This window comes from Corvus cornix, chromosome 6, assembly GCF_000738735.6.
Source record: "Corvus cornix cornix isolate S_Up_H32 chromosome 6, ASM73873v5, whole genome shotgun sequence".
Lineage (NCBI taxonomy): Eukaryota > Metazoa > Chordata > Aves > Passeriformes > Corvidae > Corvus > Corvus cornix.
The window spans coordinates 2,459,814-2,477,841 of NC_046336.1; the positions used below are offsets into that span (position 1 = coordinate 2,459,814).

An 18,028-nucleotide genomic window follows, 5' to 3' on the forward strand; every position below is an offset into this window, starting at 1 on the left:
GTCTGGCTTTAAATGCAAAGACTCCTGAATTTCAGTTCTACTGGGTGAGTCAAATGGCAGTGGCTCAAAAAATTGCTGGATTAAAAGAGTGAAAAAAACATGAAAAAAAAAAAGGAAGAAAATTTGATTTACTCCCTGTAGTTTCCTTCACTTACAGGATTAACAATGCTCTGCCATTAAACCTCCACACCTTAATTAATACTATTTAAAATCAGTTTAAGGAAGCATTTTCTACCACAAACATATTCTCCATTTAATGTTTTACCAGCTTATTATGTACTTCAGTTTCCATTAACACACATTATCATTTACAGAACAACATTAAAACATTTAAAAGACACATTTTCATTAAAGATATAAAAAGTATTACAGCAACTGCCCAAGTCTGGATTCAAATATCAAACCCAAACGATTGACAGGTGAGCAGAAGAGTGGAAAACATGCAGTGAAACAGTTCCTGTTCTGATGGAAAATGTGATTTTAAGAGTCCAGAGCAACTGCAGCTAGACAAGCCCAGAACATGCAGATAAAAATGAATATCCAGAGTCCAGACCAAAGAAAGAAGTGATTCCTCATGGATCCCAGAGAACTGCAAGCACATCAATGACACCCTGAAGAGCAGCAATTATAAACCCAGCCCTTGCCAAATTTCAGCTCCAGGACCACGCCCTTGCTCTCACCGAGGCAGCTCTGACCTACACAAGCACCTTTCTCACAACTTAGACCACAAAAGTGAGACTTGAAAGGAGTTTCACTAGAAAATGCCCAGCTTTCCTGAGCAGTACTTTTCTCTCTGCATTTTTTCATCCCATGTTGTCCTGATTTTGGCTGGATAGAGTTAATTTTCTTCCTGGTAGCTGTGGTTTGGATATGGGATGAAATTAATGTTGAGAGCACGCTGATATTCTGGGTTTTGCTGAGCAGAGCTTGCCCTGAGTCAAGGACTTTTCACTCCGCCAGTGAGGAGCTGCACAAGAATTTGGGAGGAGCATGGCCAGGACAGGTGACCTGAAGTGGCCAAAGGGACATTCCACACCTTGGAATGCCAGGGCCAGTTTATAAACTGGGGGAACTGGCTGGGAGCACTGATCTGGGCTGGGGGACGGGTGCTGAGCAACTGTTTGGGCATCACTGCTCTGTCTGGGGCTTTATTCCTCCCTTTATCTTTATCTTTTAATTGCCATTATTATCATCATTATTATTATTATTATAATCATCATTATCATTATGATTTTGTTGTGTCTTTATTATTATATAGAGGAATATATTTTCTATTATTTTCAGAAATTAGGTATTTTGTCGTAACCTCTTCTATTATTCTATAATGAAAATTATAATAATTTTTTTCATTTTTTTTAAACTTTATTTCCATTATGAAACCGTTCTCATCTCAACCCACAGGTTTGACCTTTCCCTGATTCCCTTCCCCATCCCAGTGCAGGGAGGGCTGTGGAAGTGATGGGATAAACCCCAACACCTTTTCAGAGCAAGCTGCTTTTCCCTTTCTCCATTGGAATTCCTTTTCCAGAGCCAAATGGTTTGAACTACTTTAAAATTAGAGAAAGATTTGGCTTTATAAACCTTAGTATGTCTCTTCTCTCTGCTATAACCATTCTCTTCAGCCCATTATCTGCATTTGGTTTGGGAATGTTCTGCTCTCAGTGCCCATCCATGGAAATGCTCCAGGATCCCAAAGGAGGCTCAGTGGGAAGCAGCCCTTTCAATGCAGTGATCCCATCTGCAGCAATTTGCAGCTGGACTTTGCCTTCTCCCTCTTAAAACAGCAGCTCTGAGCTTTAGAGATGCCAGAGCAGGTGCAAAAAGGGGCTCCAGCACCCGAAAACTGGAACCAGGTAAAGAGCTCTGACCTTGCCTAACACAGGCAGAAAGAAGAATAATACAAATTCAAGACAAACTGCAAAGTCCAAACATGAAAGTTACACAAAAGAACGAGCCTGGAGCTGTTCTGGGGGGTCTGGAAGGGAGAAGAGAAGCTGCAGAAGGATTAAAATCCAGGTGGAAGCTGCCTGGAGCATTCCCAGGGGGATGTGGCAGAGCTGAGCAGGCTCTGGGTCGTCACTGATTGCTGGAGCTCAGCCAGGGAGTTGGGTGTCCCCTCCCAGCCCTGCCTGGCCATATGGCAGTGGTAGTTCCAGGTTATTACGAAGTTATCTCCTCAGCCATAAACTCCCTTCTATTATGCTGTAATGAACTCGGGTTGTTGCCTTAGCCAGGCTACCCAACGACTCTGGGAAGACAAATTTCAATTATTATTGCTTATTTAACAACGAAGGGCATCTTTAAGGTTAAAGTGTCCTGCATAAAAGGGAAAGTGAGCAGATCTCTAAGTAAAAGCTACTTCAAGAAAGGAAATCAGGACATCTGGAAGATTTAACACTGAAAGTTCCTTTCCTAAGAAAGCTTTTTTTATATTTTTTTTCTTCTTTCCACATTTTAGTAATATCTCATCACTACTCTATTTTACTGCTTTCTTTAATTGCCTTCAATCCACTGGCTCTTGTTTTAAAACACTGAACAGCTCCAGCTGTACTCCTGTGTGTGTCACAGTGCTTAAATAATTATTTTATATTAAATCTGGAATGCCAAGCACATTTTGTTCACATCTCACAAGTGCATTGAATGACCACTAACAGGAAAAAAAAACCCCAAACACAAGCTGAGCTACCTTACGAAGAGATTAACCAAATTAAACTCACCACAACATCCGACCTCATCTTCCCAAAAGTCTTGATTAAATGGGCATAGTGATAATCCTCCATTTGCCTCAGGATGGCTGTCATGCAGGCCACGAAGCTCCCCTGGCAAAAAGCAAAGGAAAAGAATCCATTCTTTAGGATAATGCAGCATAATACTGCCTATCAAAACACAATATTGCTAGAGAGCACCACGGATTGCAGGGGAGCTAATCCTGTCATTAAAATTCATTAATGGATATGCAAAACTCTGTCAAGAAAACAACAAAAGAAAACCATCTCAGAAAGTTTCCATTTCCGATTTCATGGGTTTATCACTGAAGCTTTTGCAGCATGTTCTCCATCGAAAGATTGCTCAGACATTCAAGGCTTTGCAAGGTAATAAACAGCACTCCTAAAAATATCACACAATATCAGCATTTGCATTTGGAAAGTCAACATTCTGCTCAAGGAAGAAATCCCTTCAAAATCATCATATGGAGCATCCCAGCTAAACCCCAAGTTTTAATTTCACTGCATGGTATTTTCAGATACAGTGATGCTTAAAAAAACACCACCAAAACCCAGTAAATTCCATAAAACAAGAAAAGCAGAACCACCCAGATCTCTCTCCAACCACATGAAGAGTAAAAAGTGACATAAAGAAAGTTTAGTTTTTCCTTCTGGTGTGTGAAAGTGTTGTAGCAACAATTCCAACCCATTCCCATGCTCCTAGAGGTAGTAAAATCCCATGAATGGGAGCTCCTTGTCCATCCTCCCTCTCTGACTATGTGTTAAAAGTCTATTAATGACATCCACATCTTTTCTGGTCTTTAAAGCAGGAGGAAAAACATTAAAAATTGGAAAAAAACCCCAGCAGAATGACTTAGAAGTGATTCTTTCTATGGTTTGATGAAATTGCAAATTCCCCTTTCTGTGCTGTTTTCAAGGTTAGTCCATGCCACAGCCCAGGAGAACACTCAGGAATTTTCTCTGCATAAAGGCACAGAGCCTTTATTGTTACCTTTCAGATCAGCATTAATTTCAATTTAAAATCTTTAATTCCACAGCAGCCCAAGTAATTGAGATTAAACCCAAACTGACGCCGGGTCACCTGCATGTGCTCTGAGCCCTCTTATTTACAGGCTAATCCCCAATTTCCACCTGATAAGCACTCCTGGAATTTGCTTTTCTCCTGCAATGGAGCTGAGATCTAAACTCCTGCAGGGCTGATTTTGTGCACGTGGGAATATTGGATTTTCCAGAGGATGCCGAGGAACCTGATGGGAGCTCTGTGGCATCTGCAAACGCCATGAATATGGAAGGAAAAGGCCACCCAAGCTGCTATTCTGGGACATCGAAAGAACTTCCTAACAACCCCTGACAAGGACAGAAGCTGGGGCGCTACAAAGACAATGTTTGCTACTATGAAAAGGAAGTAAGACGGGACCATCTCAAAAATCCAAACTTTAATTGTCAAAACAGCGCCTAACGAGCTCCTGCCACAACAAACACTGGGCTCATGCCTACAAGAAAACATTCCAGAGCCCCCACTGCCTCCTCTTTCCCCTAAAGATGTCATCAGTCACAGTGATGTGCCAGCACCAGGCAGAATTATACATTTTTAAATTGGCTGCCTCAGATTAGGCTGCAGATGGAGCTCAGTCCATCCCAGCTCTGTGGATGGCTCAGGAATGCTCAGGAGAGCTGGGACAAGCCTTGTTTTGCCCATGGTATCTTTTCAGAGACACTTAAATAGCCTCAAAGTCCATTGCCTGGCAAAGACATCAATCCAGTTTTACTTTGCTTCACATCAACCCCACGCTGGCAAATCCAGCCCTTTCCAGGTGACCAGCAGCTCTGCTTCCAACAAACTCAGTTCTAAAACTGGCTGAGAGCTTTGGTCATGTTTTTGTGTTAATCTGCCTTTTTGGGGAGTAATTTAAGTTAATGCACAGGGCTGCAAGAGTTAAAAGATGAATTTCATCCCTGAGAAACTTCTCAAGGCAAACTGATGCAAAAAAATTCATAGAACCCCAGAAGTGTTTAGGTTGGAACAACCAACAAAGCCCACCCAGTGCCACCCCTGCCATGGCAGGGACACCTCCCACTGTCCCAGGCTGCTCCCAGCCCCAATGTCCAGCCTGGCCTTGGCCACTGCCAGGGATCCAGGGGCAGCCCCAGCTGCTCTGGGCACCCTGTGCCAGGGCCTGCCCACCCTCCCAGGGAACAATTCCTTCCCCATATCCCGTCTAAATCTCCCCACTCTCAGCTTAAAGCCATTCCTCCTTGTTCTATCCCTCCATCCCTTGTCCCCAGTCCCTCTCCAGCTCTCCTGGAGCCCCTTTAGGCCCTGCAAGGGGCTCTGAGCTCTCCCTGGAGCCTTCTCCTCTCCAGGTGAGCATTCCCATGGGTGTGGATTAACTGGTAAACTTCCAAACACATTTTAATATTCATTTCTTGGAGCAGCCAGAGGTGGGGATAAATTTGATTGCCATCTCCTCTGCACCTCCTGGTGATCTCTGCCCCTTCTGCATCCCTCCAGCCTCCTGACAATCCCTGGGAGCAGCTCATGGCTGCACAGGGGGAGCTGCTCTGACAGTCCCCAGCCAGCAGAAATGATGTGTCACTGAAGGGACTAATAATTATACAAAAATACCTTCTTAATTAGCACAGTGAGAATCAGAAAGGAACAACAACATTGAATGTCTGCTGGTGAAACACTCTTGAGTCCATGTGCAAATGGGGAAATGCCAGTAGGAGAGCTGGCTAAAGACCTGGAACGGCTGCTGGAGCTAAAAATAAATACAGGAAAATAAACAATAAGCAAATAGAAACGGAACACCAACAGGAAGGGATTCTGTAGTGCTGTAAGTTTTAGTTAAAATTACAGAAATTTGTTTAATTTCGTCATCTCAGGCTGAGCCCCCAGAGGGCGAGGGTCTTTGACCAGTTATGAGCACCTCGTCCTGCTTCCCTGCATTAAATAATGATTCACGCTCATCTTAGTGTTTATCTTGGTAATAAACCCCCTTCCTTTGATACAAAACTGGTCCTTGAAGCTGGCACTGCATCACACACAGCCATCCCTGCTCCAACACTTATCTGCAGATCCCCACCTGCAAACCACTGCTCAAGGCCCTGCTGGGAAGGAAAATCTAGTTAATATTAGGAAGAAAGTACAACTACCAGGCATCATTTTCTTTGTGAGGTGTCACTTGCAGCCAGCCCTCTCTTAATTACAATGCTAATAAAAGTTTGTAATTATTTAGAGGCAATATTTGTACTGGATGTACTTTTAATAAGCTCTACTAACTAGTCAGCAATAGTGAACAACATGATTAGCTTTTAATCTTAAGTTGATTTTTAATCTTTAGTTGGATTTGGAGCTCATTGTCATCATCTACAGCCCAGCACTGGAAGCAATACATACAAAAAAGGTACCTAATTCTCTAAAAAAATCAATTTCAATTTGAACCATAGGAATAACTGCAAAGCTGTGTTTATCCAGCCAGTCCTGCAAGGGGTTTCCATTGTCCTGGGTATTTATCAGCTGTTTATTTGCTGAAATACTGTCAGGGCTTACCCTTGAAGTCTTTCCTTATTGCAAAGCTCAGAAATGAGGTGGTCACACAGAGAGGAAGATGATTAAAGAATATCCACTAGAGAAGCCCTTTTCCAGCAGTTTGCTACAATTCCTGGCTCTCCTGGATTGTTTCCTTCCAAGCCACTTTCACTGATGGTCACCCTGGGTCCGGGGCCAGAGGGGTTGGGAAGTGCCCGGCAGGAACAGCCCTGGGGGTGCTGAGGGCTTGGAATGAGCCCAGCTGTGCCCAGGTGTGCCAGAGGCCACTGGCACCTGGATTGGACCAGGAATTGTGTGGTCACAAACCCAGGGCAGGGACTGTGCCCTGTGCTGGCACTCCTGAGGAACTTCAGATTCTGGGGACAGGTTTGGGACCCTCAGGACAAGAAGGACCTGGAGGGGCTGGAGCGTATCCAGGGAATGGAGCTGGGAAGGGGCTGGAAAACTCCTGAGGGAGCTGGGAAAGGGGCTCAGGCTGGAGCAAAGGAGGCTCAGGGGGGACCTTGTGGCTCTGCACAAGTCCCTGACAGGAGGGGGCAGCCGGGGGGGTCGGGCTCTGCTGGCAGGGAACAGGGACAGGAGGAGAGGGAACAGCCTCAGGCTGGGCCAGGGCAGGCTCAGGGTGGATATTGGGGAAATTCCTGCATGGAAAAGGTTTGTCCAGCCCAGGGCAGGAGTGGAGTGCCCATCCCTGGAGGGATTTCAAAGCTGTGTGGATGTGGCACCTGGGGACATGGGGCAGTGTGGCCTCGGGGAATGGTTGGATTCCATGATCTTAGAGGGGTTTTCCAGCCTTGATGATTCCATGATTCTGTTCTATGACTGAAGTATTCCCAAAGCAAAACCATGGGACCAGGATAGCTGCAAGCCTGTCCAAAGGGAAGCCAGATCCAGCTCCCAAGCAGCATGAGTGAAAATTCAGCTCCATTAAAAGAAAACAAACCTAAACCCAACAGCAAAGCATCTCTTTTTTTCTTTGGAAAGGATGCCTGATTATTAAGAAACACATTTTATATTAAAAAAATGAATATGCAATTCCAAACTGTAAAATTACTTCCGATTTCTATAAAATGCAGTCCTGAAGGAAAAGTTGAAGAGGCACAGGAATGCTCCAAAAGTACCTATTTTCCTAAATCGCCTTTAAAATAAAATACTCAATGTTCAAATGGCTCTTGAACAGATACAAGAAGGAAATTTTAGTTTTAAATAATCCCCACAAGTAACATTAACACTGAGAAATTTCAGAATGAGAATTCCCTGCAGGAGAGACCACACATGCCAACACTTTTCTCCCTCAGGGATAAAAGATCCCATTTTAAACCGGCCTGTCCATTTTCTCCCAGTGAAATATTTAAATTGAAATATTAAGCTCTTTATGTATAGTGAGAAAATCTGAGACAAATCAAGCCTCCACTCAGTTAAGTGATGTCTCATTAAAATGTCCCTGTTACCACGGTCAGGAATAGATGAAAAGTTTCATTTATTTTTTTCCATTATATTTTCCTTACATGGCTTTAAAGGACTACACAGCTAAATAAATAAATGGACAAATATAAAACCTGAAACAAAATCACTTGAATTAATTCACTACATTTTGGCTTTCAGAACATTTCCATAGAATTGACTTTGTTGAAAAGGATTTAAGTCCCTCACAATTCCCAGGTACTTTTTAAAGACAAAAAAATGACATTTTCTCTCTCCTTACAACTTGTATTCTCTCTATATTAGCAACAAATAAAGAACAAAAAATCAGTTGTTATCAATTCTAGAAGCCACTCATTAAATTGTCTCCACTTATGGACTCACAAGATAAAAATCCATCTCTAAAACGTCCCAAATTTCATCTTTTTGCCAAGTGAAAATGTAAAATCTGATTTGTCTGCAGACAAGTTTGCTCACTTCAGTAATATATTTTATGTATAAAGTAATATATTTTATAGTATAAAGGTATTACACAACCCAGCATGGATAAGAGGATCTTCCATCATTACTTCTTTTAAAGAATATTTTATAAAATAGATAAAGACCTGGATAGAACTTTCAGCTTCCAGGGTATCCCAAAGGGAGTTTGACGCTGATTCCCGAAGTTTTTTCCCAGCAGCATCACACCAGGAAGGGCAGGAAAGAGAACCAAAAGCAGAGCACCCCTAGGGCACATACATTTCTCTCTATGTATAGAAATTCATACATGTGTTTCTCCCAGTATTAAAACATTTCTTTTCTCGTAATACAAAATCCGACAGTAAATTCAGCAGCAGCTTCGGAGACAAAATTATTTCGTGGCTACAGCAGCAGGATAAAAACAAGTGCAAAATGTTCCCATTTATCACATTTTTTACTGAATACACAGAATTTTCCATTTCCTTAGGCCAAATCCTGCCCCTTGAACATGAGAATAAAACATGGGAGCCCCTTTTCCTTGCAGAAACAGAAGATCACATCTGCAAGAATGGCAGTGATAAATATCTGCGCGTTTTCCTGCTGCCACAAACATTATTTTGAAGCATCTTTTTGCCCATCAAGATGCAGCAGGGTATTTTGCAGTGACAAACTTTGCTTGCAGAGCTTCTGGGAAAGATGTGCTACCTCCTTTACCTGATGTGACTTAAGGAGTTCAGAGCCTCCCTAAGCAACAAAATCTCTTTTAGGTCAAGGCAGGAAAAGTCCATGCAAAATGTAAAATGCAGAGCGCTGATATGGGAGTTTAGAGGTGAGTATCAGTTTATTTAGTCTTCAAACCTTGTTTTACCTCAAGAAGTATTTTACAGATCCTGATTTGATCTCTGACAGTTCAGTCTCAGTCAACAGAAAACTCGTTTTGAAAGGAAAACATTTGCAGTACTGAGTCCCTGCAGGAATGAATGCAGGGAAACCCCTTTGGGAAGAAGAGCAAAAGGGTCCTCACACAGATCACAACCACAACCTAGCCCTTATTTGTGGCCTTCCAGGACCCGAAGGAGCCAACAAGAAAGATGGAGAGAGAATATTTACAAGGGGCTGGAGGGACAGGACACAGGGAATGGCTTCCCAGTGCCAGAGGGCAGGGCTGGATGGGAGATTGGGAAGGAATTGTTCCCTGGGAGGGTGGGCAGGCCCTGGCACAGGGTGCCCAGAGCAGCTGGGGCTGCCCCTGGATCCCTGGCAGTGCCCAAGGCCAGGCTGGACATTGGGGCTGGGAGCAGCCTGGCACAGTGGGAGGTGTCCCTGCCATGGCAGGGGTGGCACTGGGTGGGCTTTAAGTTTTTTCCAAACCATTCCATGATTCTGTGATTCCAAGACCACAGCAGCTCAACTGAAATTCACTTTGCAGAAGGTGTATTTGTTAGAAAATTGATGGTAACACAGTGGGAATAGACACAAAGAGTTCCCTGATTCAAAAGTGCTTTGCACCAACTTCTGTAAAAAGCAGGCAAAAAAATTAATGAGATGTTTTAGCAACACCATTTGTCATGTTTCTAAGGCTCTTTTTCAAAAAAAAAGTCCACTTTAACCAAAAAAATGCTTCTCTTTTAAAAGCTGCACACAGTGTCAGTATTGAACAGCGCCCTTCAATGGAACCCAGAGTGCTTAGGAGTTCTCAAGGTCAGTACATTTATTCCTGGTTTTCTAAATGCAATTGCCTTTCCTCGTGGGTTTTTTTTCCTCCCTCTGCTACACTAAACATTATTTCACTGAAAATCTACAGAGCTGCCCTCAATAAATCTGTTTCAGGTATCTTGGTTTACACATCTATTAATGCTGATAATAAAATTATAAATACAGTCCTAAAGTACAGAAAACAACTGTATTTATGGGAATGGCCAGTACTCAAACAGTAAAAAATAAAAAGGAAAAGCCGTAAAAAAGTGGTTTTAAAACAATTTTGCCAAAATGCAGCACTGAATATGGGAATACAACCATGCTGGTGCCAGGGCCTCACCACCCTCACAGGGAAGAATATCTGCCTAATAGCCAATCTAAATCTCCCCTCCTTCACTTTCAAGCCATTCCCTGTTTTCCTGTCACTCCATACCCTTGCAGATATTCCCTTCAAGAAGTCACAGAGGAGGAAAAATAAAAACAAAGCTATTGCAATGAGAAACCCTATTCTATTTATCAAACACAAACAATATTGGAAGCCATGTAAATAAACTGATGCAGAGCAGGAAAAGAGTGGAAGGTTTGCAAACACAAAGAAAAGATAATTGGAGACAAGTGGCACTCCCAATTTGCAATGCACTGCAATCCCAGTAACTGGGATAGCCCACAGGAATTTGGGATATTGTCTCTGCAGCACTGAGGTATCACTGTGACAAATCATGGGAATAAGAGGGAAGATAAATTATCTTTTAAATGATAATCTTTGCACCAGACAGGTGATGCTGCCAGATGAATACACTCCTAAAAGCAACAGCTATTTTGAAGACAAATTATCTCACTTTTGGTGCTTTTCCTTCGCCTGTTTTAACGTAAATTATTTAGCAACTGCTTTATTGAGGGGCTCAGTGAGCCTGAGAGATAAGAAAGATGTGCAATCCAAATTGAATTGATGAAACCACACAGTTTAGATATCCCTGGATTAAAAAGCTCCTTGCAGGAGGAGGTCTCTGTGGGGGAAGCTTTTGCATTTTGTAATTAATTCCTACCTTTGGTTCACTCAGCACATCAACCATCACACCATACCCCGGGGGCTGTTCCCTTCCCGAGGTTTTGGGACAGCACAGAGTGGATACTGGAAGGTTTATGGGAAGCAGGCTCTGATGTGGTGCTGTTCCCAGCTTTCAGAGCTGCAGAAGGTGACCCAGTCCTTGCAGACAGGAATTACTGCCAGGCTCTCATCAGTAGGAAAAATAAAGGCAGGGCTCTCTCCACATTTGTGTGACATCAAAATGAAATCCCCATCACAGGCAATGTTCTCATTCCCTCCTCCCCAAAGAGCAGGAGAAGTGATGAAATGCAAGAAGACTGGTAACAGGCTGGTCCTTTGTTCTGACTTCTCTGACTTAAGCTCAGTTTTCTGTGATATTTTATGTTATGGCAGTAAAATTAATGGTATTCACACAAATGCAGGTATCAATATGGTAAATAAGAGAAATACAATTTCCAGACAGGTCACATTTCAAGTGAGAATTTCTGTTCCAATATTGACAGATAAGAGGAGCTGAAAAGATTAATACCCAGAAGTAGCAAACGGGGGATTTCACAGGAGTGGAATTGCTCTTCTCTGCCTACAGGATTGTCCTTACCCTCCCTGTTCCCTTGGAATCTGGCTCCCAAATCACACCATCCCCTTCCAACCCCTGCCATGGGCAGGGACACCTCCCACTGTCCCAGGCTGCTCCCAGCCCCAATGTCCAACCTGGTCTTGGGCACTGCCAGGGATCCAGGGGCAGCCCCAGCTGCTCTGGGAATTCTATCCCAGCTCCTCCCCACCCTCCCAGGGAACAATTCCTTCCCAATCTCCCATCCAGCCCTGCCCTCTGGCACTGGGAAGCCATTCCCAGTGTCCTGTCCCTCCATCTCTTGTCCCAAGTCCCTCCCGAGCTCTCCTGGAGCCCCTTTAAGGTCCGGAATTGGCTCTGAGGTCTCCTTGGAGCCTTCTCTTCTCCAGGCTGAACAATCCCAATTCTCCCAGCCTGGCTCCAGAGCAGAGGAGAGGAGTTTCATCTTTGTCCCGCATGCACAAGTTGTCTCTTGCACAATTTTACTTTAACTTCTACAGGTTGTTCCATTTTAGAAAATGTGCGCAAGGTTTGCCAGGAGCAGAGGAAATCTTCCACAACATTTCCCTTTTCCAACAGAGATCCATAAGGTTTCTGTATTTTCCCAGAGCTGTCTGCAGGTGTTTGGAGAAGCAGCCATATCTGCATTTTACCCACTCTCAAGGAACACAGTCCTGCTTAATACTCTGCATTTAATTAAAGGGAGCAGGGAAGGCCTCATCTGCAGAACCTGAACGTGAGAATATGTGGGCTGAGTCTCCAAGAATGACCCAGTTCTTCTGAAACATTATTAAATTTGAATTTTGTTTCTTATTGAACTCACAGCAACTCAGAAGACTTTGGGGGATTCTCTCAGACAGCCCAGTGCTGAAGAATGTGCAGTCTCCAGAAGAGCTTCAAAGGTGCCTCATGAAAAGAATATTAAATCAATCTCCAAGCTGCAATCCAAGCAAACTTTTCAATTGTGGAAAAGTGAATTAATTAAACCCCTCTTTTATTACGATTTGGGACAATGACCAAAACGTTCAGCAGAATAAACTCCAACAGGATGCTGCTGATAAAAGGCTCTTTATCCTGTTCCTCCCTGAACTCAGCAGAAATCCAACCCCAGCAGGACAAAAGGAGACCATCACTGAGGTAAAGGACCAACTTCCTGAGGTAAATAAACCAGTGTGGACACAGGAATTTCCTCTCCCACACACGATTTTTGCTTTTATCTTGATTTAGATCAGTAACATATATTTGGAAGTTAAGAAACAAGCTGAACATGTTAAACACATCTCATTCCCTTCTCCACTCCATGGAAAAGCCAAGATGACAGAATCCCAGACTGGTGTGGGTTGGGAGGGACCTCAAAGCTCATCCCATTCCAACCCCTGCCATGGGCAGGGACACACCTTCCTCTACCCCAGATTGCTCCAAACCCCGTCCCACCTGGCCTTGGACATTTCAGGGATATCCTGGAAGGAAAGAATGGAATCTTTGCTCAGGAAGCTCTGCTGCTTCCAGATGAAGCGAATTCAGGTTTCTCTGTACTTGCAAGTCAACCAAAACCCACCTAAAACACTTTAGGAGAATAACTTTTCTATTTTCTCACTATACCAAAGGTGCAAAACACATTTTGACAATTTTCCTCACAATATCCCGCACACTCCATGTGTTCCAGCAACAACAAAACATTTTGGAGTGCTGGTTTTCCACCACCGAAATAAAGTGCCATTTATAACTGAATTTCATCTTCCTCCCCAACTTTGTTTTGGCAGAAATCAGAAGGGAAAGAAGTAAATCCCTCCCAAATAAGGAGTCGTTTCTCACCTTCTAACAGCAACATTCCCGCACTAACAACGGGATTAGAGATGGATATTCAGCTCTGGAATTGCTTCCCCGGACGTACGGGGCCCCGGCGTGTGGGCAACAAAAGCAACTTAAGTGTTTTTTAATTACACATCCACACTTAAATGAGAACTAATCTCTCCTTGGAAAAAGTAATTAAATCCAAACCAAGATTAAAATCAGTCGTTTAAAGCGTTCCAAAGTGAAAATCAGCTCCTCAGGCTGCAGGGGCAGGACTGGGAATGGTCCTGGGAAGGGGCTGGTTTGCTCCAAGAGCTCAGCTCACCCTTCCTACACCATTCCAAGAAAATGCATGGATGTCCCATGATGCACATCCCTTTCTCCAGATTTTTTCCTCCCATCAGTAACAACAGGACTAAGCAGAATCTCTTTAACAGGTTCTGTTGTTCAGGTTCACCCCCGTCGTGGAGACCCAGGAATCTGTCCCAAGGTGAAGTAAAATCAAACCAGCACAGGCAAAGCAGCTTTGAGACAGATTCAAAAGATAAAATAAGTATTAGGAAAGAATAAAAAAACCCTAAAATCAGTGCACAGGCTACTGCAAAACCTCAATGGAATGGCAGGGAGTGGAACTAAATTTTCTTTAAGGCCCCTCCCAGCCCAAACCATTGTGTGATTCTATGATTAAAATATCACAGAATTCAAATATTTCTGTATTGCTATATGCTACAGTAACACTTAGATAAACTAAAAATACAAAAAATGGGAGAAGAAAAATACCAAAACATCCCAATTAATCCCAGGGCCCATCTTTAGGTCTGAAAACATGAGTGAAATGTTTTATTCCTATTTTAATGCAACAGTATCATTGTTTGGGAAGTACTTTTACTGGCATAATTTCCATGCAGTTAAAACCATCACAACTAAGGCTTTTTGGGGCATAACATCTGAAACCACAGCAGAAAATCAACCAACCCCAAGTTATGGCAGAGCCTACAACACTCATTCCACTCTTGACATTTGGTAAAAATGAGATTCGTAACTTCTCTTGGTATGGCTGAAAAAGACTCATCATCTATTGAGGAAGTAGATTTAAGGATTATTAAAAAAATGCTTTAAAAATACCTCAGAAAAGCTACTTAGAGCAAGACAGAGTGTTTTTCAGAGCCAAGGAAGCAGCACTGATTAGGCTGTCCCTATAAGCAACTGTGAGGTATATGGACAATTTCTGCATAAAGAGAGTACAAACATCACCCAAAGTCATTAACTGGTAGGCAGGAATTAATATGTTTACAATTCAAGGCAAGTGATAAATATGAATATATAAAAGGCAAATACTCATTGCATCCCTGTAAATTATTAAAACTCTTTCTTTCCTTAATAAATGGAAAAATTAACATATACAAGCATTCTGATTTTTCCAGTTACTGGGGTTTTTTTCTAGCCAGGAATCTTATCCTTGTAATTTATGATAACACCTGAAATTAAAAAAAAAAAAAAAAAGTAATAAAAAGCAGGCCAAACAAAAAAAAAAGTATTTTAAAGTTTAAGGCTGTTAAATTAAAATTTTATTTAAAACCCCGCATCATGAATTGTCTGTTAAATGAGCTCCTATGGAATATCAAGGCCAGGCTGGATGAGGTTTGGAGCAACCTGGGATCATGGAAGGTGTCCCTGCCCATGGCAGGGGTGGAACTTGTTGCTCTTTAAGGTCCTTCCAAGCCAAACCACTCAGGGATTCTCCACTGACAACAGCAAGGGGTTTGTCCATTCCCCCCCCCCACTTCAGACCTGGTGTCCCTTGTCCCAGCCAACAGAAACGTGTGTGACACGACGTGTCAGCTTTCATGATGCCACCACCTGCCCATTTACCACCACCTCCAGTCCCCAGGAGCTCTCCCACAGGATATCAAGCCCCTCATTTAGACAATCAATTGCTGCAGAGCTTATCTGTCACTTGGTAATCGATGTGAAATAATAAAATTACACCTCCAAACAAACAAACCTTGTTAGCTCATCATCCCAGCTCATTGTCCTGAGGACAAGCTGAGCTCACAAATAAAGCGCTGGTGATGTTTTCTACCAACCTTCAATGAAAGATTTGGTTTCCATCAGCTCACAGGGAAGTAAAACTGAATTCCATAACTAAATGGAGTCTCCACAGCTTGAGCAGGACATCACAGATGGCAGGAGCTACGGGAAGGGCCACCAAAGGGACAGCCTGGAGAAGAGAAGGCTCCAGGGAGAATTTCTTGTGGCCTTCAATATTTTAAGAGAGCTTGGAAGAAAAATGGAGAGAGGCTTTTATTTTCCCACTGCCAGAGGGCAGGGATAGATGGAATATTGGGCAGGAATTGTTCCCTGGCAGGGTGGGCAGGCCCTGGCACAGGGTGCCCAGAGCAGCTGGGGCTGCCCCTGGATCCCTGGCAGTGCCCAAGGCCAGGCTGGACATTGGGGCTGGGAGCAGCCTGGGACAGTGGAAGGTGTCCCTGCCCCGGGCAGGGGTGGAAGGGGATGAGCTTTAATATCCCTTCCAACCTAAACCACTCTGTGACTCCGTGACAAGGGATGTTCCCTCCTGAGAAAGGACCACAAAGTCCCAGATTCTCCCAAGAAGGCACAGGGTGGATGGATTTACATTTTCCTCAGGTTTCCAAATCTACAGCGGTGGGGATGAAAGGAGTGCACAGCTGTTGCTCACTAATTTCATTGTGTTAGAACCAGGAGGCAGCTGCTGAAGGCAACGGGAGATGAACTACAAACAAATATGAGATGGGACTTTTAATTTTGGCATTTGTTTTTCCCCACACAGGGAGTGATGGAAGTTGTGCCTACAAAAGCCATGCAGACAGGCAGCAAAGGCACGTCCACAGGGGAATCAATGCACAAAGTCAGGAGAACTAAAGTCTGGAGACAAGGAGCAGCCATTCCACCTCCCATCCAACAGATTTCCCCATCCAGGCCTGGGCAGAAGGATGCTGAGAAGGGAAGGATGTGGAGACACTCAAATATTAGGGCACCACTTCGAATTCCCAGAAGCAAATTGAGGAAGTGCCACAGCATTATCAAATTATAACTTTATTTCTGGGTTTTGGAGATTTCATCCTTTCCCTCTCTAACAGCCCTTCCAGTTACTGGGCTTTTCCATAATACCGATGGACACCCCTTGGATATAAAGCAGCTGCTAATTATGCTCCTCAACCACTGCTAAGTATTAATATTTAAAGTCCTGAACTTGTTTAAAAATTGAAGAAAATCAAAATGTGGTGCTGCTTTTAATGTTTTTTAATACAGTGTCCCCAAGCTATAAAGGACAGAGACATTTTTTACTGCACTGTGTTTTGAAGAGCCACAGACCAAGGGTTGAGAAGGACTTCACGTGGCCTCTGCTGTCAGTTGTAAACTCATTTAATGTCATTATCAGGCTTCCCATACTTTTCATAACACAACTTTTTGAAATATCCTGTGCTTTTAGGATTTCTAGACTTTTCAAAATAACTTCTGTTCCTCTCTCAAGGTAAAACTCAGCCACAGACATTTTAATACATAAAAGAATTAGGTCTTTGCACAGTCGATCAGGAATTTAGCATATTCTTATTTGCACAAGGCAAGTTTCTAGGTCATTTCATTTAGAAAAAAATAAATAAGGGAGTAGAAGCTCTAAACTGTGAGCATATGGCAACATTTTAGGTGCCCATGATGTTGCAAAGTGCCTCTTTATGTCCCTTTTTTATTCGCTGCCATCATATTTCTCTGTCGTGTATCGAAGTTATTAAGAGCAATTTTATTTTGGCACCTGCTTAGGGATTTTAGAAACTACACTGAAGAGTTCATTTCTGAACATTATGGCCAAAATACTTAATTTTGGTTTAGGCTCAGAGCACCAACAGAAATGGTGAGTTTGATTAACTTCTGTTTGCACTGTTCATTATTTCTCTCTTCCATAATTTTTTTATGATTTTCATTTTTCACTTGTTTAATACATTTAATTTCAGCTTGGGTTTTTTCTGTTAAGCATTATGCATTAGGAGCAGGCTGCTCTCTGGGCTTCCAACTTGAAGGCAACATGTAAAAGCACATAAAAGTCTGTATTTTGATGCTACGTTCAAATTTTAAATAGTTCAATATTTCAGATGAGAAAACCTCACTGAGGCTTTGGGAGTTTACTTTATAACATTGAGTGTTCTCCAGTTTGACAGAAAAGTTGCATTAAATCCTCCATCTAATGAAATCAATGTTGTATAAATAAAATATTATTCCACCAAAGAGCAAACAGGAATCAGATGCAAGTATCCCCATTATTTGTTGGATTTGCCTTTTTTTCTGCTCATAACTTGAGTTTGAAGATGGACTTCATGCTCATCCCAGATTTCATTAGGTGCTTAAATCTGAAACCATTTGTCTGAACGCAAGCAAAAGTATGACCAGATTTGTTATTTTTTACTTTTAAGCAGGGCAGGATTGTTTCCCTTCACCATAAAGCCGTTGGAGAGAGAACCCTGGAATTTGGGAAGGTCGTAAAATAAATGAGACAAACCCAAATATTAACAAAGTTGGCAGAATGTTCCTTTAAAAATAATTCCCCCACACTTCCAGTTCCTCAAGACATCTTAACAAGGATGTAATTTCCCATTTGCTCTCAGCGAGCAAATCAAACAGGGTGATTTATTATTCAGATGGGCACAAAGGCTTTCTGAAATGCAAAAAGAAGGGCTATAAAAGCACAAGTCATCAGTAATGACGACAGCCTGAAC

General features: G+C 42.7%; 1 protein-coding gene across 2 annotated transcripts in view; it reads right to left on the reverse strand.

Moving 5' to 3' along the window:
• DOCK1 (dedicator of cytokinesis 1) overlaps positions 1-18,028 on the reverse strand; it is a 264,405-nt gene that overhangs the window by 114,429 nt on the left and 131,948 nt on the right. For both annotated transcript variants that reach the window (XM_010408449.4, XM_010408448.4), the window contains exon 28: positions 2,718-2,819. In XM_010408449.4, the coding sequence (XP_010406751.3) occupies positions 2,718-2,819 (102 nt within the window). The remainder of the gene's footprint in view (positions 1-2,717; positions 2,820-18,028) is intronic.